The following is a 25885-nucleotide window of genomic DNA, read 5'->3' as shown; positions in this document are numbered from 1 at the left end:
TCCATCTTGGTTTATTACATATGGAAATTAAATGTTGAAATTTTATAGGATGGTCAGTAGAAGGTGTCTCCTGCTTCCTGAAAACAACAAACACTGATAAACACATGACAAATGATTTTATACAACTTATATTAAATTATCCATGTTCTAAAAAACAAATCGCAGTCTGTCTCTTGTTTAACACAACTGATTTCATATAGTTAGTCTTCACCCACACCCTCTACATCCCATCCCAATTACCTAATATCCTATCCTTAACCTAATTATTCTCATTCCTGCTTATTTACAAAGCTGCAAGTATCTTGTTGAAAGCAGCAGGTAGCCTGTCTGAAACTCATCTGACACGAGGAAGCATACACTTAAAATAAAAGGTTTGTAGTCTAGCTACAGTCTTGGCACAGAATTGCTGATTGTGTGGCGCATGTAACTTGCTGTGATGGAACCCAGATGAGCAGCTTACAGGTCCTCAGCCCGGTACAGAACATGGCAAACCTAAAATACATTTCAAAGATTTTACAGTTGTCTTATTTCAGAATCATTATTATCACACTAGACGTTTACATACATTATTCATTGATTAGACTTAATGTACACCTACCAAATCTTACCTTTACCTTACCTTTTGCATGTACACTGTGCAGAATCACTAGGCAAGTTGATTTTCTGATCATATTTTTTGGTAAATTTACCAATTCCAAACCAAATCAATCTTAACTATTAATTTTGCATTTAATCTTTTATAAGTGATATATAATCTTTTTTTGGCTTGTTTTATCTGTAAAATAAAATCTGCCTAATAATTATGCATACCTGGATATAAGGTGTTTTTCACTTCCAAGTTCCAGCCTCCTCCTTTTCTAATGCATAATTGATAAACGTTCACTTACCTTACTCCACTGTGCAATTAAGTTATTAGACAAAATACTTAGTCTGATGATGGTCATCAAACACGTTATTATACTTTTAAACATTTATAACTTCGTGTATATTAACATCACACACACACAAAACTAACCAGCACCATGCTGAGAGGTTTAGACTGCTCGACTGGCTGGTTGCACGTTCAATTTTAAAAAGACGAAAAAACCCTCGCAGTGTAACAGTACACGACCCACTGTCTCACTATGTAAAAACTGGTAAGCCTCGGTACATTTTTTTTAAATCATTTTTCCTTGCTGCTCCATCAACTCCTCCTGACAGGGCAGTTAAATATATAGGTTAACTCTGGCCACTTCTTCATATCGTCTAACATTACCCACGTTAACAGCGACGATGGATGGGACAATTTGAGACCATTTGATCGTCGTAAGACGTTTTTATCGTGCTCCCAATTTATAACATAACGTTCTTTGTCTCCGACCGATTTGCGTTTAATAATAAGGGATCAGGGGTGGTTAAGCCAATAGTGGGCAGGCCTGCGACGGCTGTTCAGGTTTCCAAAAAGTGGAAGTTCCTCGTTTTACAACTTTAACTGCTACCTTTCAGCATGCTAAACATAGGCTTCATACAATTTAGCCAATTAATCCTATTGGCATCAATGTGGAGGTGGTGATTCTTACACTGAGTGTACACTTTGTACATCGTTGTATTGTATAACTTTTTTTAATTTCATTTTGGTATATAGTTGTGTTGTACCACTATGAAGCATGTCTCTTATAAAAATAAAATCACTGTACATGGCAGGACATTAATTCTATTTCTACCACTTTTTTCATACTGTTTTTATATGCTTCATCACAGGACAATGTAATTAAGTAGTATGTAACTGCAAAAACACTGTTAGAGTTGTGACATACATTTGAACCTAAAAAATACATTGTAGCATATATATAAATATATATAGAGAGAGAGAGAGAGAGAGAGAGAGAGAGAGACACACACACACACACACACACACACACACACATATATATATATATATATATATATATATACATATACACACACACACACTGTTTAAACTTTCAAAACATGTAATTTATATTATGTAATAAGTTATACAATGAATAAAAAATGTCAACGTTAAATACACACATATAAAAATATACTAGTAGTGATATTAAAAACCATAAACATGTATAAGAGAAGGATTATCTAAAAAAAATAAAATAAATAAATAAATAAATAAAAACTGATACTTGTTTGTTTGGTTTCCACGGCTATATGAACGACTTTTCAATTGTCCAATCATGATCGGCTCTGATGTCATTCCGGCCAATCCAATGGTCTAGTAGGCGGAGACTTGACGCGTGAGAGGCGGGACTTAACCGGGCCTCCATCACTTCCCGTGCCGCAGCCTGTAATCCTTTGGGCTTCAATACACAGACACAGTGGATCCGGCACTCAATTAAAACATCTCCTTCGAATATATATCGCACTATCTTATTCGTTTATCCATCAAGTGTGAATTCAGCGGGTTAGAATGGAGACATCTGGTAACTCGAGTAAGAAGCAGAAGCTGAGTAACGCGCCCGAGAGCTGGGTGAGTATCTGTTAGCGGATGAATATGTTGCATTACTGATGTGTTCAGTTACAACGTAATCATTTTATGCGTAGATATTACTTGTGTCTTACTACCTAGTGTGCTGCCCACCTAGACAGTATTTCTAGGCAGCACAAGCACTTTTTGGACATTTACTACGATACTAACATGGCTTCTAGGACGTGTAACGTACTGTGGTATTCTTTGGAGTATGTAAATACCATGGTACATAGATGTAATCATTGTTTTTGATTTATAGGTCTGTGCAATAGTTTTGAATATCATCAATAAAGATGACCATGTTTATTTGGGCATGGTACCAAGATAATGCAATTTAATTATTTAGTTAGTATATGTATTATGGCATTAAACGTTTTTTTTTTCTTCATTTATATATGCATATATAACAGATTTATTAATAAAAAATAATTGCAATTAAAAATAACACCAAGAGACGTGTGCAATACAACAAACAAATTTTAACTGAAAATTTTACAGAAAGAAAACACTTTCTTTAAGTGTTTCATTTAATACATTTATGCATTTAGCAGACGTTTTTATCCAAAGTAAATTACAGTGCATACAGGCTATACATCACTTACAGTACGTCAGTCAAACAGGAGGTCTTTGTGAATGTGATGTAAATGTGTTTCCTACAATTTGTGCAGGGGATGCAAAGAGCCACCAATGTGACGTATCAAGCCCATCATGTGAGTAGAAACAAGCGTGGCCAGGTCGTCGGCACTAGAGGAGGATTTCGAGGATGCACGGTGTGGCTTACAGGTACTCTATCAACCCCTTTCTTCTGTTATTTTGGAAAATTAAAAACTTGATGTTTCTATCATGCCTATATCTGAAAATACCTATTGTTCTGCATCCTCAGGGTTGTCTGGTGCGGGTAAGACGACGGTCAGCATGGCTCTGGAGGAGTACCTGGTGTGTCATGGCATCCCCTGCTACACTCTGGATGGAGATAACATCAGGCAGGGCCTCAATAAGAACCTGGGCTTCAGCCCCGAAGACCGCGAGGAGAACATTCGTCGTATCGCAGAAGTGGCAAGACTGTTTGCTGACGCTGGGCTTGTGTGCATCGCCAGCTTCATTTCCCCATACAGCAGGGTGAGAAACATGCAGAACTTTGTGTTTGTATAACCATGTAAAGCCTGACATATGAAATAATATTCAGAAAAATCGAATGTTTTATATTTTCTGTTATAGTCAGGATTTTATGGCTCATGGCTAGTCTGATATAGGAGAATATGGAGCTCGTTCTTGAGACTCAAACTGAAACATTCAATATGCATGTAAAGATATTCAAAGTAAACCTCAGTTGCCTCAGTCCAGGAAGTGTTTGTCTTATTCTCACATTTACTCTATAAAAATCATTATGGATTCCACAGCTAAAACACACACGTAGCCTGAAGGGAGATGTACTTGCCTTTGAGATACCTGCTTGTCTCAACTTTGATGCAGTAAGCTTTACAAAGTTAAATGTTTGATCAGTTGTTGTCTTCTACATGTCTTTAGGATCGTCTGAATGCAAGGAAGATCCATGAAGCTGCTGGCCTTCCATTCTTTGAGGTGTTCGTAGATGCCCCTCTGGATGTGTGTGAGCAGAGAGATGTGAAGGGTCTCTATAAGAGAGCTAGAGCTGGAGAAATCAGAGGTAACAAAATATGTGTCCAAATATGCTTATTTTTACTAGGGCTGTGCGATATGGACAAAAAAAAAACATATCACGATTTTTTTATACATTTTGCGATTTCGATTTTAATCACGATTTTGACACGCACAGGCATGCTTTACAGTCATAAATGCATTCAGTATAAATTTGAAACATATTTCCAAAAGATAACCAATGAGAGCTTTGTCAAAAAGTTGTAACATGTCTCTGTAACAGACTTAAGTCAAAATAATCACTAAGTAATTATGTCAAACAAAATCTAGACATATGGCAAAAAATTATAATAAAAAAATAAAATAAAACCCGTGTTCAGGGATGTTTTTTTTTTTTTTTTTTTTTTTTTGCCATGCATTGGTCATAAAGCTCTCTGTAGTGGTGCCTCAGGTGTTACATGTTTTGCCCAATTTATTTATTGCCCAAGGGTCACACGTACTCCATCTGCAGTGCGTATACAGTAAGTTATGTGTACGCGGTTCAGAAGCAGCAACGAGAGCGCATTATTGTAACGCAAAAGCACATAAAAATAATGCATGAGCGCGAATCTATCCGCTCGCATGCAGATTTCCTTTTGCTCTGTTAACAAAACCAGATGCGCATGCTCCGATCATTTGTGCTCCGAAATTTGTGCTATAAAGCGATTTAGAAATTAGGCACACTCAAATCGCGATTTTATTTCGATTCTGATTAATCGAACAGCCCTAATTTTTACTCACTCTTTTGATGTAGATGCGCTGTGTTTTATGCCTCAGATTGAATCTCTAAATGGTCAGTAGTCAATAGGACAGTCTGTCCTAAAGTGCTGTGTCAACAAACCCAAAGCATTCTCTTGATTTGTGTGACCTATATGTGCAGAAATATGTGAAATGATTAAACGAGACAAGACAAGCGTCATGGAATGTTTTGAGGCACTGAAGAAAAAAAAAAACAGAACAAGTTCTTGTTCAAAATGTTTAAAATTGGAGATTGTAGGCTTATTGCGTATGTGCGTAGCATTTCATATCGGGAAGCACAATAGTGATTTTAGCATTGTGTGAGTAGTTTGAGAGTAAGTTAAGGTCCGAGTGGTCACACTGTCACCAAACATCTTGAGCAGTTCAGTGGTGATTCATCACAAGCCTTTTGGGGTGATTCTTGGAAAGCAGGTTTCTGGTACGAGATGACTGTGACTCTGTTTCCTGCTGTTGTTGTTAGATTTAATTTCTTTTGCTGTGGAGCTGCAGAATAAGTAAGGGTAAATCAGGTGACACAAATCACATACACAAAAGATGCAAATCTGAAAGCTGCCCACATTTTGTGATGAAAACGATTAAGGTTTATAGCAGGAAGGAACTGATACATGCTCAATGCATCTGAGCTTCTTTACACAGTGGAAGAAAACACCAAATCTTTTCAGCACTACTAAGAACTAAACTGCTTCAAGTGCTACTGAATGAAAACTTGTTTTCATGAAGTGCATTCATAGTATGTCTGTTTCTGCTGGTGAATGAATTGGGTTTTTAATCTAACAGGTTTCTCCTGTTGTCCTCAGGGTTCACTGGAATAGACTCTGAGTATGAGAAGCCAGAGGCCCCTGAACTGGTACTGAAGACGGATTCTTGCAATGTGAACGAATGCATCCAGCAGCTACTGGACCTCCTGCAGGAGAGGGTAAGTTCACTGCTCTCATTCATGTTACAGTGATCTAAATGTCTTGCTTGGTTTACAAAATAATGCTTACTTTGTTGCTGAATAAAACTATTTAGTTCTTCTTCAAAAAAATAAAAAAGTAAAAATCGTACTGCCAAACATCTCAACTGTAGTTTATCTAAATGAATGCATTTCTGTGATGACGACAAGACGGCAATTCTATTTTTAGATAAAATTAATTAATTAAATAAATGGACTTTTTGATGCCTTCATGCATTTAACCATCATATTTTAAATATGGCCTTAAACTGAAGTTTTTGTGCATTAACTACGTTAAAGTCGTTATCCCATTACATGATGGGATATTTTTCTGTGCACTCTACGGCAAATACATCCTTATTTGATGAACTCAAAGCCACAGTTGTACTTTAACACTCATTCTTTCAAACAAAGTTGCAAGTTGGCTTAGCAGTGTCTCTTATCCTTTCATCAGATTTGGAAATAAATGACAGTGATCTCTGTCTGATAATGTTTTGACTGTTTGCAGGACATAGTTCCTGTGGACGCATCCTACGAGGTCAAGGAGCTCTATGTGCAGGAGAACAAGCTGGACCTGGCAAAGGCTGATGCAGAGACTCTTCCAGCAGTGGAGATCACTAAGGTATCTTCTCTCTTCGTGTGTCACTCAAATACAGGTTTAAACTCTTGAAAATGGTTTGCAAATACATTATGACTTAATAAGGCATGACTTCTGTACATCCTAGCAGCTAATGTTTGGTCTGTGTTGGTGTGTTAGGTGGACATGCAGTGGGTTCAGGTGCTCGCTGAGGGCTGGGCTACTCCTCTGAACGGCTTCATGAGGGAGAGCGAGTACCTGCAGTGTCTACACTTCAACTGTCTGCTTGATGGTAAACATATGACCCTGTGTGATCTTGTGTCTTCTCATGGCATGGATCTCTTTTTCATGCACTGTCATCTGAATGCACCACTAGATGGTGATGTTTGACAGTGCAATGCACCTTTTCCTGTCAGCCACTAATACATTCAGAAGTGCATTATCTTTTCCACTTGTTTGCATTCACTGAATCATTTTATTTTAACTGACAATGAAAGAGTGGAGAAACAAGTTTTTGATTTATTTTGCACATTTATTTAAAACAGAAATTGCAAATTGATTGGAAACCAACATCAGATAGAGCATGAAGAAACCCAACTCAAGGAGGTGAACAAGAACCTACTAGTAATCAACTAATCTTTCTGGTTAGAATCAGGAGAACAACTCAGAATCGGGGTCCAATCGCAAAGAAAACATTTCATTTCAGTGAGGGAATCTGAAAGCCTCAGAAAGTGGATTTTAAATGTTAATTAGTGGTAGAAATAAAAGAGCTATTATAGTTTAAATGGTGGCTTGGGTGATGTTGATTGCATGCTCTCAAGCCAGTTTCAGAAACCCGATCATCTGAAATAAAAAGTCGGCACCTTTTTGATTACAAGAACGACAAATGTGCGAATGGCTTTTTAAAACCATAATGCGGTCCTCGCATTTATAGGACTGGGTAATTACAGCAATTTCCCACATCAAGCTTGAGTTTCCAAAATGTGTCAATTTAGTTTTACAGCCTCATAACGCTCTGCTGTGTGTTGTCTTGCCTAGTATTCAAATATGCATCCAAGCTATGCATTGACACTCTCACACACACACATCACACACACACACACACACACACACACACCTATTAAGATAAAAAGTGGACCTAGTAGATCTTTAGTTTTAGTTATGACAGGATACAGCAAAAGAAAGCCATTAGGTGTCCATGCATTACATCAGCAGCATCATTAAACTCGATTACTGTACGTCACACCTTGTCTTATTGTTTTGATCCTTACAGTATGCCCAGTTGGACTCTTGTTGGACCAGACTGCCATTTTTATGAAGCGGACAGATTTGTGCATGTTGCGGCCTAATACTAGTTTAATTTGGATTGAGCTGAAATGGGATGCTCGCTGGGCTCTTTCTAATGGAAAACAGCTGTTTCTGCTATGATGTATGTGTGTGTGTGTGTGTGTGTGTGTTTGATCCTGAAAATGGATTTTAAAAGCTTCCCGCTCATATTGCTTCAATCAAGGTGTCAGACCTCTAACTTTCTTAGAAAACTCATCACTTTCACATTCAAGGGTTCTTTCTCTTATCTTGCCCCATAGGTCATAGGACTCGGTCTGGCCCCAGTCTGGTTGATATATGTACTGTGCATCTGTCCTCTGTTTATAGGTGGGGTTATTAACCTGTCGGTGCCAGTGGTCCTCCCCATCTCCGGTGCTGATAAGGAGCGTCTGGATGGCAGCACTGCGTTTGCGCTGGCCTACGGTGGTCAGAGGGTCGCGATACTGCGAAACCCAGAGTTCTACGAACATCGTAAGGAAGAGCGCTGTGCGCGGCAGTGGGGCACCACATGCAAGGATCATCCTCACATCAAGGTCAGGGGGTCAATATCTGTATGATTAGAAGATTACTAACAGTTTCTTAACAAAGTGAACAAGTAAAAGTTCTGCATGATGTGACACAATCACAGTCATTTAGAACGTATTTGATTGATTGTAATTACTAGATTACTGTAATTACTCTTCTCTGAAACTCGCTTATTAGAACTCAGAATTCTGCGTTTAAATTTCAACACTATTAATTCCAAATGAGTTGGTATAATTCGAGCAATCAATAGAAAAAAAACACAGTCCAAGAAGTTGTGCAAACGTCTTGTTAATAAACGTAGTGCTTTCGTGGTACATTAGATCGGTGTTTAACGCCGCTATCTACATTAAACTGCATTGTATGTCTTTTTGTTTGCTTTTAAATTGTTATTGTATAATTAAGACATTTACAGTAGTCAATTATAGAAGTTATTAGAAATATTACAAAATAACTGCTTAACTACATTGTAATGCGAAAGCCACTGCCATTTTAAGTGCTTCCACATGGTGTTGAGGAAGTAGAAGCTCGCAGCAAATTTAGATTTTACAAGTAATTGTTACATTTTACAAGTTGGAAATGTCCTAAACTTCTGGTGCTGCTCAAAAATGACTGGTTTTGTTTTTACATTTCGTTAATGTTTCGTATGTTAATATATTTTCATTCTTTGCAGCTTTTATGGTACTAAATTATATGATACATTTTTTACCAATTAAAAAGGGGTAACTATTAACCACATTTTGAGCATGCAAAATTTCAAACAGAAACTATCCTTAAATTACTTTGAGCAGACTTGTGTTCCATGTCTTTTATTTATATATATATATATATAGATAGATAGATAGATATAGATTATTGCTGAAGTGAAAAAGGCAAAGTGAAACTTAAAAAACAAATGGTAGAAGTTTATTTTAAAATTTTATTTTAAATGTTTTCTAAACATGTTTTACTCCTAAAATTGTGTGAAAATCAAAGCCATAATCTAAACAAGTTATGTTCCAAATTTGAGGTTGATATCTCAAAAATGAAAATTAGTTTTGATGCTGTACAAGATGTTTCCATTAGATAAAATTAGCTTCACACTATTTCCAATGTGGTCAAACAGTACAAGTGACTATTTAAAAAACAATTTGCAGGACAATTTAACCTTTCTAAATCTTTTTCCTAATTCTTTTGTGTTCACATAGCAAGTGCCAAAACCATTTCCAAGTTTCGTACAATTACGTTGAAATTATTCTTTCAGAATTGAATTAATTCTGATGTGTTGTGAATGCACCTATACAACACTGTGAAGCTGGATTTTGGTCTAATGAGATTTCGTTGTGCTGTGTAACCACATGCATGTTAACGTAACCATAGACTTGATGCTGGTTAGGATAAAATTGTTGATAAAATATTTCTATCAACTTATGTAAGCAGTTGGAAATGATTAACATCATTCTGTATCTAATTTTTGTTGTCAGCTCCCTCCCTTATCTTTCTTTTCTGACTCACAAACCACCTGGAAAGTCCCGATTATATGCAGGCCGTGAATGCGAGCACTGTTTAGACCACATACATGTTAAAAAGAAAGCAGAATCACAGTGATTCAGCAGCATGATCCATTAATGCATCACTTTTCACCTGTCTGAGACTGAGCACCCTTTATAGGAATACATGACGGTTGCTTCATGTCCCTTTAGTGAAGTTTATAAGCAAATATTATTGCTTTTGCTTTGCTCTTGATCTGAAACTCTTGATCTGCACTAAAGACATTAAAGCTTAAATCTACTGTTTCTTAAAAGACACCTAAGAAGGGACATCGTAACTGTGAGTTATCCCAGGGAAAGATTTTCTTCTAAAATTAAGTTTTGTTTCTGTAATTGTATTTAAAAGAAGAGATTTTCCACTTATGTCCCATTTTTTGAAGGTAAAGTCATGGATGTCTAGCGAGAAACAGCTGACCTGATGCTTTAATAGGTCTTTGTGCGGTTGCATTGCCAAGCTTTCCTTGGACTGCGCTCTGACAGAAGACAGAGCCTTGATGCCCTCTTCGTGGGTCTATGGAAACAAGGTCTCACTCTCTCAGCCTCCGCTTTAGTAATCTCGTTATTCCTCGACCTCCTTCATTTCACACATGTGTTTTAGTTGGATTTCTCGCCCTGCGTTCTATTTAAACCGTGTTTAGGCAAGTGGCGCTGTCCTCCCCTCCTCTCCCCTCACCTTCCTCTTACAAATCTCGCAGAGTAAATACTGAACAATTGTTTCCATCTGTAAGTAGGGATTGTGGGCTTAGGTGGACTTTAATGGCTCCGCTCTGCTCCAGCTTGCTCTAATGGGCGCCAATGGAGAGCTTTCGGACTCTGGAATGGCCCGGTCTGTCTGCTTGCCTTTGGTCACAAATAAACCCATCCACAGACCAAAGAAAGAAATTGCATGCACACAGTAAAACACTCATTCAATCATCCAATAAAAAGCAAATCTCAAAATGAATATGCATTTTTCTTAGTGTACTTTATGATCTTGTCATGCCTAAATTGATTTGTAGAGTTTTAAGCAATTTATTTTATCTGGTGTGCATAATTCTTCTTATTATTATAATTCTAAATTATTCTACTTGGAACAGCATACAATTTAAATATCAGGTTACTGGCCATAATTTATATATTTATTGTTTTTAATTGAACCAGAATTGTTTGCGGAAAATGGCTTGCGAATGTTATTTCTAGTTTTTGAGCTTTTGAATCTGGAATTTGATTTTATGAATCTGTATGTGTAAAATATGAAGGTATGTAAGATGAGAATATAGTATGTTCATAGAATCGTTCATCTCATTATTTGACTGTGTCTGGTGTGCATGTTAAACTCTCTCTGCTGAAGCGTGTCAATCAGCAGGACTGTAAAACTGGCCTCCATTATGTGAGGTAAATACACTTTTCCTGTTTATTTCGGCTGTCAGTCTGACAGCTGAATCCACATTCAGGATTTGGTGCAGGGGGATGTTAACCAGACTCGAGAGCATTTACTTAATTGCATTATCAATGTTTTTTTTTTTTTTTTTTTTCCTCATTGAAAGGGGTACAGTGATCAACTAGTGCTCTGCTATTTTCTATGACAGCTAATAGAGTTGATTTACTGTATAGATGCGATTAGTGCCAACAGATCACTCATTGAGTTTTTCCATTGCCAGGCTCTGCAACATAAATTAAATAAACGGCTGCTACTGTTGCTATACTGTGGCCAGCAAATGACAGCTGCACATGCATTCAGTCTTCAAATGCAAAAGCAATGCAGTGGATGAAGCGTTTTATTAACATTCACCGCTTTCAGAACTCTCCAAGTTTGCTTAATATGATCACATACTTGCACATAAAGTTCTCGAGCCACCAGTGCTGCTGTCAAGTCAAATCAATAGATGAAAGTCTGGGGTTGTGAAATGGTATGCTCCTTCCTAGTGGCCCTGAATCTGCTGAGAGCTGTGGAATTCTCACCATACTGTACTGCTTTTTAACCCTGGCCAAGTTACCGGCTCAATGAATGCCAGCGAAGACCTCCTGAAGGCAAAATATTAGCAGAAGCAGCCGAGAGTTGTAGCCTGATATAATAGATCACTATATAGAGGGATTGTAATTTCTGGTTTTAAATGGAACTCTGTAGAAAAGAGCTTGTAGACTAGAGCTTTCTAACTAGAATTATTCAACTTGTACAGGGAAACAAAACTGTATTTACTATGTAAGGTCATAGGCTGCTACAATGAGTACTTTTAAGGAAAAGCCTGTTGGGTTGTACAAATCACAAATCATATTTTTAAAATGCATAGTTTTGTTTGATTTTAGTATGTTTTCAGAACCAAATGTGGTTGGCAAATTAAAACAGTTTTTTTTTTCTGTCTTTGTGGCTGGTTTGTGGCCAGAAGAAGACTGTAGACAAGACTTTATTCAATAGCTATGTAAGACCACTTTATTACAACATGTTGAGAGTTTAAGTCAGTATGTTCTTGCATGCATCATTTGGTTTCAGAATCTGAAGGGTTCCTTATGTTCCTCATGCCTCAAAGAGACGGGGCAAATTATGATAATTTTTCCAACGGTATTGTACAGATGATCATTGTTGTTTTTCCTGATGGTCTTTCCTGTGGCAGATGGTGATGGAGAGCGGAGATTGGTTGGTGGGTGGTGATCTCCAGGTGCTGGATCGGATCTACTGGAATGATGGGCTGGATAGTTACAGGCTCACACCAACTGAACTTAAGCAGAAGTTTAAAGAGATGAATGCAGGTATGGAGCTTCACTCAAAGAGTTGCTCCCTTTGACCTAATTGTGACTAGTATTTTGTGAGATAGAAGTTGTCTTGGCCTCGAACTGTAGCAGGTCACACAGACGTACAATTTCATTAATGGATTTGTATTGTCGTAGACTTGCATTCATCCATATATTGCTGCAATACAATTGTAAATAGGGCAAGTTTTGAAATATTAAATACTCTTCTCTCATTTTTAGATGCCGTCTTTGCCTTCCAACTGCGGAACCCAGTGCATAATGGCCATGCACTACTCATGCAGGACACACATCGGCGTCTAATTGAACGTGGCTATCGTCGACCCGTGCTTCTGCTTCACCCATTGGGTGGCTGGACCAAAGATGATGACGTGCCGCTGGCCTGGCGCATGAAACAGCATGCGGCTGTACTGGAGGAGGGACTGCTTGACCCCAACTCCACCATAGTGGCCATTTTCCCTTCACCGATGATGTACGCTGGCCCAACAGAGGTTAGTGTAAATTTAAAAAGGACTGAGAACAGATACCTGAGGCACCCCATTAAAATAATAACTTTAGGCTCAGCTGGTCACTATATTTTTTCAATTTTCTTGCTTTTAGTGGAGAATCTTGAACATTTAGTCATCTATTTAAGATATGATGTTCACCATATAAAAAAAATAAAACTTGTTACATCCCCTCCCCAGGCCTATTGTAATGCAGCTGCTAGCTCCTCATTTTGAAACACCAGATTAAAATTAGCCTTTTAGCTTTTGAGATCTTTCTCAATATGTAATTCTTAAAGTATCCCATACTTGAATTCTTCAGGAATTGGAAATTGTTTGATATATGCAATATTTTAAAGAAAGAAGCTCTATTTATTGCACTTTGTACTATGAATGATAATTGAAACAGCATTTGAAGCCAGTGAACAGTCGTATGGAAAGTTAGTGGTGAGGAAGTTTGCACAGGGCACATTCCTCCATGAATTGTTGGAGGTGCACTGGATTTCTGATCTGTTCCACCTAACCTGTGCTTGAGGCTGAAGACAACGGGGACAGACTCTTCTTGTGGGCGTCACACATCTGATTTGTGATTTGATTTGTGTCTCCAAGAGAGTTGTAAACAGAACCAAATTGTTTAGAAGCCAGTACATTCTCTCTCTCTCTCTCTCTCTCTCTCTCTCTCTCACACACACACACTCACACGCGCACACACACACACACACACACACACACACACACACACACAAAAACTTTTGCTGGTGTAGTGTTCCATGGCTATTTTGAAGTCTCTTGATCTTTATTCATGTGGCTGGGGACATTAAAAAATTTATTGGGAGCAGTCAAGAGTCTTATGACCAAAGCAGCCCACAGGAAACACACTGACTCCACAGAAAAGAATTAGCTTAGGTGATGTAGGCCAATTCTAATCATGCATCCATAATAAGAGATGTTTTCATTTATTTTGAAATGATAAGTTTTGACGTTTTCTTTTTAAATCGTCAATTTCGCTGTGCCATTAAACTAAATTTCACATTTGCATTTGTTTTACATGATCAATGTTCTTCCAATTTTAAGCACAGGATTGTTAATCAGAAATAAAATCTTAAGCACAGATTGTTACAGATTTTTTTTTTATGTCTATCTGTGCTCTCAAATCTTATTCGCATGCATTTGGTCACGACAACATTTTGTTATGCCATATTCAAATATACACAAATGTGAATGACATTTGAGAGCTATAACAGAGGGAAAGATTTTAAGCAAATAATGGTTTAAAATTTGCCTTTTTCTCACACAAAGCTCAACAACAACTCCAATTCTCATTCATAAGTCAACTGCTTGGACTAACTCTTAGTTAGATTTGTTTTAAAGTAAACATAAACTACATTCAAACTGCTCTCAACAGGTGCAGTGGCACTGTAGGGCCCGGATGGTGGCTGGGGCCAACTTTTACATAGTGGGCCGTGACCCTGCAGGAATGCCTCACCCAGACACAGGTAAAGACCTCTACGAGCCCTCCCACGGGGCTAAAGTTCTCACCATGGCCCCTGGACTCATATCCTTGGAAATTGTGCCTTTCAAAGTGGCAGCCTACAATAAAGCCAAGAAGGCCATGGATTTTTATGACCCCAAAAAGTAAGTTTTTTTTTTTTTTTTTTTTTACATTTGCCTTCCTTTCTATTGAAACAAACTAACTATACAAATTGAGTAAAACGAGTATCTTTAAGCAACTAATTTCATCAAATTTGAGAGTTGGGCATATTGACAGTTGTAAATTGAAACCAACCGCTGAAAGCATGAATTTACTTCATGAACATTTATCTTCTATACATCTTCAAGCAATCTATCACTGTACAAAATTCCCTCCATGTCAGGCTTCCTCGATTCCTAGCTGCGTTGCCAAGAATAACAGGAAATGTTTTGTTGTTGTGTGCCTTCATCAAATTCTACGGATTTGCTCCGTTCTTTGAAGTCATTTAGAAGGGGAGATCTGCCATTATTCCTCTGGCCCTGTGCAAATGCTGCCGAAGATGACTAACGAAAATCATGCGTTTTCGCTATGTCTCGTCTTGCAATTAATAGCGCCCACTGCTATCGAGTGAACAGGCTTTTCAGTCAACCTTGATGAAGACCATGCAGCATGTCAACATGCAGCAAAAGTGACTTGAAGAAAGACAGTGGACTTTTAATGTTGCATGATCTTCATGCAAATGCTCATCCCACACGGAGTTTAAAGGAATAACTTAACAAAAAAAAAAATGTATCCATTACTCACCCTCAGGTCATTCCAAAACAATATACGACTGTTTTTTTTTCCATGGAAGAAGCAGAACAACAACAACAAAGACCTTTTAAATAGATCTTTCATCTGTTAAGATTCAAAGAGGACCAGGAAAAAAAAAAAGCTCTGAAAATAATCTATACGAATCATTTATGTGCATTATGGTCCCTTAGTGTTTAAAGGGGTCATATGACCCATATGACCATATGATCTGTAAAGTTGCAAAGACTTAAGTCTCTAACCCAAAGAGATATAATTTATCAAAGTTAAAAGTCAACCACGTCCTCCTAAAACGGCTCGTTCTAACATGCCCTCACATGTCTATGTCATGATGTGGGAAGATTTGCATAACACCGCCAAAATGTTCACGCAATGAAAGAAAGGGTAACTTTTATTCTCGCTGTTGCCGCTGGCACCTTGTCGTGGAGATGCTGTGTGTTTCATTGTGAAAGTCAAGCTACTTTGTTTGGCCTTCCAATAGAGGACACAACTAGAAATCAGTAATTAAAGGTGCAATAGGTGATTGTCTTCAGAAATTTTTTGTTATACTGGTTGAAAGTCTCTTCACATCTCGATAGCAATCATTAAGTGGTTTAAATTTATATATCTGTATTTTGGACAGCGGTTGCAGGGAGGGTGGGACGTTCCCTTTCAGTGCTATCAGGCTAATGTTAGCATTTTCCAAGATCTCCTATTGCACATTTAAGTTATATTTACAACACTGTTCCGGAAAAGTTCAACCCAAATATTCAGATGTGTGCTGTGCATTTTGATAAACATTGCAAGGACAGTCTGGCACTTCTGACTCGCAGTCTATAAGTACATTTTCATATGTAAAGGATTTGCACTGATGATTCAAATGTGAGTTTTGAGCAGTGTAGAGTAACTGTTAGAGCTTGTTGTTTGATGTTTCTCTGAACACAAATGCAGAAATGGTTTTATGTTTACTCGACACGATATGTGAATGCCTATTTGAAATTGGTTTTATTGGTGTATGTCTCATTGCACCAGAACACACGGCATTACAGTGTTAAGGGGCATAACATTTCCATCACACGCATTCGGCCAATCACAATGCACTAGATAGCTGGCCAATCAGCGTATACCTCGCTTTTCAGATCAATGAGCTTTGAAAAAATGTTGCGTTTCAGAAAAGGGGGGGCATAGAGGAGAAACAATAATGTACAGTATGTAGAAAATAATGTTTTTTGAACCTTAACAAAAACACATTGGAACCACATAAACACATTGGATTACACCAAATAAACAAAATAATGTTCTTTTTAGCAACTTCATATAAACCCTTTAAGTGTAAAAGAATATAAACATTTGAAGCAGTTAATAAAGAGCAACTTGAACATTCTGTAAAACATCTCATTTTGTCTTCCATGCAAGAAAAAAGTAATACGAGACAATTTTTACCTATGTTTTAAGTGGTGCAGTTATTTCTTGAGATCATTGCTTAACTTAATATGTGAAGTCGAGCAGCATGCGACAGTGAGACTGGAGGTTACTGGCATCGCTTCCCTCATATGGCCCAGCAAGACCACCGAAATATTGGTTGGGGGGTGAGTTTGGGGTGGCAGACTCACACTCCGTCTGACTTTCAAAGGGTCCCGCTTGGCGCCTTAGTAAATTTATGGTGTTCTGTCTACTCCTTAAGCAGGGTGTTGGGCCTGGCCAAATTCAAGACGAATATGGATGCTGAGCCTAATTGCCAGCCCATCCCCCTTGAAGTCCTTTTCTAAAATGCCTCAAATCAGTCCAAGCTGTTTCTCATTTAAATTCATATTAACTGTTCTCTATGGAGTTGGAGTTTATGTGTTCCACCCCTTCACCCCACTGAAGTGAATACCAGGTGGAATGGTGATAATATTCCATAAACCATCATTTGGCGGTCCATCCAATAGTAGAATGCATCATATTTGCCTCTTACTACTGGATGATTGCTTAGGTGTTCTGAATGCCTGTGTATATATATCTGTACAGTACTTTTCAGAAGTTGGTACATTAAGACACACAATGTCTTTAGGATACATTTTGATTAAAAAAAAATACAAAAAAAAATGCATTTATTTGAATTAGGAAATGTTGTAATATTATAGTTGTCACTTTTTGCTATCACTTTTGATCAATTTAATGCATTCTTGCTGAATTTAAGTATTAATTGATTAAAAACACAACCTACTGACCCCAAACTTTTAAATGGTAGCAGTATATTTTTTTATTTTGTACCGTAAGTAAAAATAAAATGAATCCTACTAAACACTATCAATACCATAAAAATGACTTGACTGATTCAAAATACTTGGGTTTCTTCCAATGCATTATTCAACATTCCACATTATAAGCACATATGAAACTGCTTGTCTAGACTGAAAAGCTGCTGTGAACGACACCGTTTAATGAATGTGGTTAAGATAGGGAAAGCGCAGTGCAACAGTGTACATTTATAAATTCATTGCGCTGCGTGAATTTGTTTTCTTAAGGTCTGCGTCTTAATTGAAGAACAACTAATCCGTAACAAATAAACCCAATCCGTAGGAGCCGTTGAGGATTGTATTTAGACTAGTGTTCGAGTTTTATTCATGCAGTTGGAGACTAATTAACTCTATTTATCAGACGTTTTGCACTCTGTTTATTTTCAAAGCATTTGTTTAAATGAAAACGTGTAGCCGAGAGTTTGGATTTAATGACATGGGTCTGAAGTTTAGATTTCTTTCTTGCTAATTTATTTTTTGTCTAGAAGTAAAGTCAGCCTGTTTACCTCCTCGTCTTTGCACCGTTGAAAGGAATTATATGGCTTGAAGAGCCACTTGAGAAAACATATTTTATCATAGAGCTCTTTTCAGAGAACAATGCACGGTTCCATCCAGAGTGAAATGTCTCGAACAAAGGAGCAGTGTACAACACCTTGTTATTATCTCTGACGCAAACCCCGAGATTATGTTTCTTTGTCATTTTCTTATCACATTGGGTACCACACTGTCCCTTTACCATGCACATCTTAACATTCCCTCTGCCGTCTCATTTTACCCAGACACCAGGACTATGACTTCATCTCAGGAACCCGTATGCGGAGGATGGCTCGTGAGGGCCGGAACCCTCCGGAAGGCTTCATGGCGCCCAAAGCCTGGAATGTTCTCAAGGAATACTACCAGTCTTTAGAGAAGGCCTAAGCAGGTTTCCAGGTGCGGAGAGACAGGTGGAAGCAATTCTGTTACAGTGGAAGAAGGGAAAGGAAGTTCTTGGTTTGTGAAAAATAAAACACACACACAATGATTGAACACTGGGACCACCCAAAGGACTTCTTGCAATGTTTTGGATGTTGTTTCCTCATTAAATCACTGTCGGTTTCATAGTTCAGAGTCTTATGGCAGCATTTTTATATGTTCGGTAAAAAAAAAAAAAAAGTGAGTTGACTTGTGAAAGGTGCATTTTAAGTTTTCAATACTGTAAAGATTATGCCAAATTATGCCATCTCTATTCTTGTACACTCCATAATCACTGTAACAATTGGATAAAAGATAACATGTACATTTAAAATTGCCCTACTTGCCTTAAAGAGCTTTTATTGAAACTGTTACATTTACAGCATTGTTCTGGCTTTCATGCATGTTGAGCTCTATTGACAGCATTTATGACATATTGTCAACAGAAGTACAACAAAAAAATAGATTTGGACTTTTTCTTATTTTTTTTTTTAGAAACCCCCGGAAGTCGGTAACATCAGTAAAGCTGAGACGCTTTGCACAATAGGTGCAAAAATAAAGGACTTTTTGCATAGAGAAATATCCAAACAAAAGACCTAGAACAGTAGACCCACTGCACAACTAATGTATTTATTAGTGCTGTCAAACGATTAATCGTGATTAGTTGCATCCAAAATAAAAGTTTTTGTTTGCATAGTATATTTTTGTATACTGTGTTTATTATGTATATATAAATGCACACACATACAGTATATATTTTGAAAATATTTACATGTCTATATTTACGTTCATATAATATTCTAAACAAATATTTTAAAAAATCTGAAATATACTTGAATGTGTTTGTATTTATATATACCTAGTAAATATACACCATACACAGACGTATATTATGTTAGCAAAAACTTTTATTTTGGAAGAGTTTAATCGTTTGACAGCACTAGTATTTATTAATATAAAAATGGAAAAGTATATTGCAAGTACACTAATCTAAACTTTTTTTTTTTGTCTTACCATCAAATAATTACAATTGCAGTTGATGGAGCTTAATGTTCTGAGCAGTGAACAATTGTTGGAGCCAAAATGTGTGCCTGGATGGGACTGTATACGGTTGTTGTGACGGTTGATATCATTAGAAAAATCCCTATTGTTTTATTCAACGATTATTCAACTGAGTGTGGTGACAACAGTATCTTTGTCTTCATTTTTGGCAACATTTTATTCTAAAACCTGGACGACTGTTTAAGGAATTTGCTTGCAAAGCAACAAAACAATTGAAATCTGTGAGGTTTGTTTTTGAAGTTACTGGCATTACTTTAATAGCATCTGTCTAGTCTGTAACATTTCTATCCATAGTGTTTTGATATTCCTTTGTCTGAATATAGTGTTTTGTTGAACAAAATTATTTCGCTTTGTCTTTAGGTGCATTTTTTGTAGTATTTATTTTTATGATTTTTTGTGTTGTATTAGAATAGAAAGATTTTCTTGTAGATGTTCTTCAGTTTACAATTCATAGTTGCCCTGTTTATTTTTAACAGCATTGTCATTCTTACCTCAGTGTCTTTAATAAACCATTCCACCAAAAAATCCAAAATCACAAATAACAGCTTCATTGATTATTAAAAGTCTGCGCTTGTCTAAAAATATGAAAAGGCATGAAAATCACTGATCATAATGTACATTTTCCCCAGTTCCCGTAGTTAAACAGTGCCGTGTGCAACTGCTGTACAAGTTTAATGAAATACATCAGAAAATACACGCAGAGAGCCAGCTGGCCTCCAGATGCGGTCGCGCCCCTGTGAAAGTGGGACACCTAGGGTTAATCCAGACTCTTTCAGGAATACCCTGCCCTCTCCTTTGATTCCAGCTTGGAGATGAAACGTCCAAATGTGCCAGCCGTCATGTTTTTCTCCATACGTCCTCTGCCAGATCTTGTTCGATCTGTGATCCGCATCGAGTGGTGCCTTCAACATGAGTGAACAGCTCTTCAATATGAACATGACGTGAACGTTTGCCTGGGTATAAAGTTACATTTTCCCTCTTCATCAGTTTACCTATATTCCTATGGGATCACTTGAATTATTTCGGTTGAGACGCAAGACCAGCCTTATGTCTTAATTAAATATGCCAGAAAAAATTTCAATACCCAAGTTGGTGCCCAACTTGTAGCATTCAGTCAATCACGTAACAGTGTATGTGTATGATAAATGATGCTTGTAAATGATTCTGCCAACTGTTTTTTTTTTCCTTCAGCAGTGTCTTTTAAGTTAACACAGGCTTTATTAATAATGACAGACAGGGAAGCGGCTTTTGGTAACACCTGGTTCGAGCCTGGGCCCGTTTGACCTTCCCTCCAGTGCTGAAAATGCATAAAGGTAAATGCATCAAATCATGTGGAAATCATTACAATATCCTTAACATGTAAAGATGGGTTAGTGAAGATATTTTCAACAAATTATTGCGGTCAATATATTTGTTGTTGTTGACGATAGAAGTCTCTGTCAGAACAGCATGTGTTTTCCTGACAAATAAATACACGTTAGAGTTTATTTCTAAGTATACAAACTCCAGAGTCTTGGATCATTCAGCAGACAGTTCATGTCTTTTTTGAGATCTCAAAGAGTTCCAGCTCATAGGTTTTGACCATCTTGACCTACAACAGTCAAACATGTTCCATTTGTATTGATACGAAGTTCATTAGCGAACAAAAATAATTATTAAAATGACTAATTATTACCAAATTCATGTTTTGCGCACAACCATATTTCCTCTTCTTAAGAAAATTGAAAATTTTTATAAAATTGTGCCACCCATGAAGTGACATCATTGTGGCGGGAAGACAAGTTGGAAATCCAATTCGATTTTCATTGTCGTCTTGACTCTAGATGTGCAACCATTTAACAGTCAACATCTTTGTAAAAAAAATGTGACTTTTTAATTTAATTTTATACAATACTCTAGCAATGCCAAGGATATGGGTTACATTCCCAGTAAATGCATGATTTAACAAATTGGATACCTGAGCACCTTATTTCTCGGAATCTTTGTTGAAAAAAAACCCAACTTTTTTCCAGAAACTCTCAAGTCCCATTTTGTACCCATGTGTGGAAAGTGGCCGGTAACTCGCACGCATTGCTGCACATCCTCCATGACTAATTAGTGTCACCACTCCATCATGTGACATCATCATCGGCTGTACCGGTAGATTAAACTGTTACATGAAGCCCGGCCACATTTCCCCTGCATCTGCTTCTACTTCCATACAAAGCCGTCCATGACAAAATCTTCCTCCTATAAAAGGACAACGAAGCTGGGCTATTATCTTTAACTTCAATTAAAACTTAACTCTTGGTAATTTAAATTAATCTGAAATCAAATAAAAAGCTTCAACTGAACAAAAATTTGAGTTAACTTGGAAACTAACTAAAAGAATGTAAAGGTATATTCTAAACATAAGTTTAAAGCAAAATAAGATATTTTGAAAGATGTTGGTACCGATCAGTTGACGGTAGCTATGGACTTCCAGAGAATGAAAGTAAATACAATAGAAGTCACTGGCTACTGGCAACTGTTTGGATACCAACGTTCTTCAAAATATCTTTGTTAGTAATCGAGAGAAGTAAGAAACTCAGAAATGTGGTTGAGTAAATGATGACTTTTCATTTTTGGGTGAACTGTCTCTTTAAGTAACAAACCTGAAAACTGAATCTGAAATAAAATAAATTTATCCTGAATCGTAGTGTTGAGAAAAAAAACTACAATAACAAAATTACTATAAAACATTGGAATAACAATGAAAACTGAAAATAAAAGCTAATTAAAAAAAAAAACTATAATGGTGTATAAATAACAGTAAAACAACTCGAGCTTAGTCCCCGGTCCCACTTTACCTGACACATACAGTATTACTAGTTCTATTTATTATGTGTATAGTATATTTTAATCTGCTTCCATCCGGTTTGGCGTATCTACAGATACTAAAATCTGAGATACAGGGAATTACCTCAGATGTGAGGGTTTTGCAATGAAGAGATCACATGGATAGAAGGGTATCATAAATCAAATGCTGCATGTTACTATGTTCACATCAAAGAGACGCATCTGTTTCATGACATGATGAGGACCCAGTCCCATGAGGCAGCGAGGAGGAGGACCTGACAGTCAAGCCTCTCGCGTTCCTCGTCTTGTCCTCGTTCACCGTCTGAGTGTCTTTATACGGTATGGCAGCGCTCCAACCTCATGCCACCTGCCTTGAGTGAAAGTGATCTTTGTCATTACGAAAGACTCCGTCGTCTCAGTAAGGCTGTTCACAAACCATATGATGCATATTGTATGTCTAAATGACAAGAACTGTTCAAATCTGCCATTTCCAGGAGTCAAGTGGTGATCCAGTTATAAGTAAACAAGATTTTGGCAATATATATCTATATGTGTGTGTGTGTGTGTGTGTGTGTGTGTGTGTGTGTATGTGTATATATATATATATATAGACACGCACAGTAAATCTACTGTACAACTGAAGCCTTTGTACATTGCCATAATGTTCAGACAAAATGATGAGGTTAATTTTAATAATATTTCTCTTTTAAGATTTCACAGTTGTGTCTGTATCTTAATACTTATATAGATTCAAAATCTGTCAGCATGAAGGTCAGTCTATCTTAAAAGTGTGGAAAATTGTATTATGTTAGTTTATATGTGTGTGTTTTAATTTATTTTAAGTAATTGTGCTTATATTTCCAGCATCATGAACCATCACATACATTCAAGAGAATCATTCATTTTTGTCAGCACTGCAATTTTCTATCTGTGATGACATTTTAATATATGGACCTGAAGGTTTTATTTATTTTATTATTAAAAAAAAATAATTCACAATTTGCGAAAAAAATTAGGACCAACTGGAACCTACTCTGAATAGTCTTATTAATGTGTTAAGAAAATTTTCTGCTTCAAATCACTGTCAGTGTGAATGCATCTTTCAGTGTAAGCGCTGACTTCAAATGTCCTCCTCATGTTTGTGTGATTATGTCATGCCTAGAAAAAGCAACAATATGTACCAGACTTGATGCTGATAGTTTGATTTTCTTGTCTGCGTGTGTTTCTCAGGTAATGCGCTGCACTCAGTCACGATTTTTGCGACAGGGAAGTTGGAGTGACACTGTCTGTCTGATTGAAAGCTGTCAGCACATCTCTGTGCCTTTGGCCACAATGAGTTGATGACGAAGGTAACACTGATGCTATCATCTGCTGTATGCTTTATAGGTCAAAACTATGCATTAATAAGACATTAGCGTTCACTGACACGCTACTGTATTCAAATGCAATGGGTTATGTGGAGCGGTCTCTTGCGTCAGCACCATCTGAATGCGTCCTGATGCTGCACTGTTCTCCTTTTATCTGTCCTTCCTCAATCAGGAGACAGAGATGCTATCTGTGAGAAGAGAAACATGCACTAATCCCGGAGTTTATTTGTTAATCACTAGCAGTTTCAGACCACCCTTCAGGGGGTACCGGTACCTCACAAAGTAAACATGTACAGCGCCAGGAGCGCTGCTAGTGATTGTTGCTAGTTCATCTAGAAATCGTGTTTAGGGGGATAAATTCAGTAGGTTTAAAGTTACTTTTAAAGCTACTTTTCAAGTTTTAGATATTTTGTGTTGCTTTCATTTTATAATCATAGCTAAAGAGTCATTTGGTTGTTTGGTAGGTTGCATCAAGAATGCTGTATCTTTTAAAATCAAGTAGAATTTAGTTCTTAAGAAAAAAACTAAAAACCTTGGATAATTAGCTATAAGGATATTAAAGCTGTTTTGAAATTAAAATTGAACTCTGCCACATTTGGTGCATTTAAATAATTTCAAAAAGGCTATATTTAAGTGCTGAACACACTTAAACTGCACAAAAAAGCTTTAATTACTATCCCTGAGTTTCTGATTGTGTTACTGAAAAAACATGGTGGATGCAAATCATGCAATAGTGAAATTATTGCAATTTTGTATTGTATTTGGTTCAGTTGTTTAGATTTTCTATTACAGGCAATCTAGTTAAGTTGCATGCACAACATGCAATTATAGTATATAATGATTCAGTTTACTGCATCTTAAGAAATTGTATAAAAAACAAAAAGCAAGCAACCAATGCATAAAAAAAATAAATAATAATAATTCCAAGCAAGCATAAAAGAAACCAGATTTACATAGAAACAAAAAAAAAAAGGTCTTTTGTCCATAAGTATTGTCACCAAACAAAAAATGTATTTGGTCTCATTTACTAACCATATGGGTTGTGAATTTGGCACACACACAAAAAAGAAAATGTGTAAAGTTGTTAATTACTGTGTGTATAAATCTATTAATTGTATTCAAAGTTTCAGGTTTCTTTAATGCTTTTCTATTAAACAAACATCCTAATTTTGCTGGTGGAGATGCTCAACAAAAAAAGCAATATTAGTGCCATGCAATGTTTCCTTATCAAGGAAATCAGTCTTTGAATGACTTGTCTGCATATTAAGTTCCAATATATATCTTTACAACAAAAAAAAGAGAATTAATAATACATTATAAAAAATAAAATATGCAACTTTATAACCGTACATGTACATGTGTTGTCTGAGGTTTGAGAGGCTGAGGTCATTTGTGTTGGTTTACGTTCTCTCTCACGGTATTTGGCCATAAATAAACACAACCTGATGATATATGAGCAAACTGGCATTTGCATTCAAACTGAAGATCCTATCATGACAGCATGCAAATGGAGTGGTAGCTTTGTGAGCTCATCTTGATACACACTGTACCGTTTCCCAAAGCCCGGCTTGAACAAAATCTCACGTTTCTGCCACTGCAGATTACCTAAGCTTTGTTCGCATAATTAATAACCGATAGCGGAAATATGAGTGTGTAGTTACATCTGCTTGGCCTTTAGCCATGTGTTTTTATTAGTAATACACAGTGGCTCTGTTTCAGCCAGGGCTTGTTGGCTGAGCACCTGGTTGGCAATCTTGATTTCCCATATATCATCTGCTGTGGTGCTATTCGATGCCGCGATTGTATTTGTCTTGGACATTGTTCTAGCTTTGATCATGAGCAGCTGTAATTATTTGGCCCCGCACTTTCCGCAGGAGACAGCCGGTGCAACAGGAGAAGGCCTTGTGTGTGTGTGTGTGTATGTGTGAACACAATCCCAAACAGACCAGGCACAGTGCAGGACTTAAGTAGAGGATAAATAGCCCAACTAAATGCCTCCTTTATGGTTTTCATCAACAATACAGTTGGCTGGTATTGTGCAACACTCTTTAAGTCTGTGAATGAAGGCGGATACGTAAATGAATCAGTGGAAATTGAAGCAGGCCCACCCTCCCCCTCCAGGCTTTCATCCTTAGGTCCCGAAACAAAA

General features: G+C 37.1%; 1 protein-coding gene across 1 annotated transcript; it reads left to right on the top strand.

Moving 5' to 3' along the window:
* Window positions 1–2233: 2233 nt before the first annotated feature.
* LOC113044030 (bifunctional 3'-phosphoadenosine 5'-phosphosulfate synthase 1-like) lies at window positions 2234–18691 on the top strand. The gene is made up of 12 exons (XM_026203620.1): window positions 2234–2482; window positions 3151–3265; window positions 3366–3601; window positions 4010–4148; window positions 5695–5813; window positions 6340–6453; window positions 6589–6700; window positions 8062–8267; window positions 12377–12512; window positions 12735–13003; window positions 14403–14632; window positions 18319–18691. Exons 1-12 carry the CDS (start codon window positions 2423–2425, stop codon window positions 18455–18457), a joined length of 1875 nt encoding a protein of 624 aa, XP_026059405.1. The 5' UTR covers window positions 2234–2422; the 3' UTR covers window positions 18458–18691.
* The last annotated feature ends 7194 nt before the right edge of the window (window positions 18692–25885 follow it).

This window comes from Carassius auratus, chromosome 26, assembly GCF_003368295.1.
Source record: "Carassius auratus strain Wakin chromosome 26, ASM336829v1, whole genome shotgun sequence".
In the NCBI taxonomy this organism is placed as follows: domain Eukaryota; kingdom Metazoa; phylum Chordata; class Actinopteri; order Cypriniformes; family Cyprinidae; genus Carassius; species Carassius auratus.
The sequence above is the reverse complement of the archived record's forward strand: the minus strand, read 5'-3'. Positions and strand labels throughout refer to the sequence as shown.

Bases quoted from the DNA above. Each gene is read 5' to 3' on its own strand.
- LOC113044030 (XM_026203620.1), top strand. From the start codon at position 2,423: ATGGAGACATCTGGTAACTCGAGTAAGAAGCAGAAGCTGAGTAACGCG. The intron at 2,483-3,150 runs GTGAGTATCTGT...CAATTTGTGCAG, and splicing joins GTAACGCGCCCGAGAGCTGG to GGGATGCAAAGAGCCACCAA. The intron at 3,602-4,009 runs GTGAGAAACATG...ACATGTCTTTAG, and splicing joins TCATTTCCCCATACAGCAGG to GATCGTCTGAATGCAAGGAA.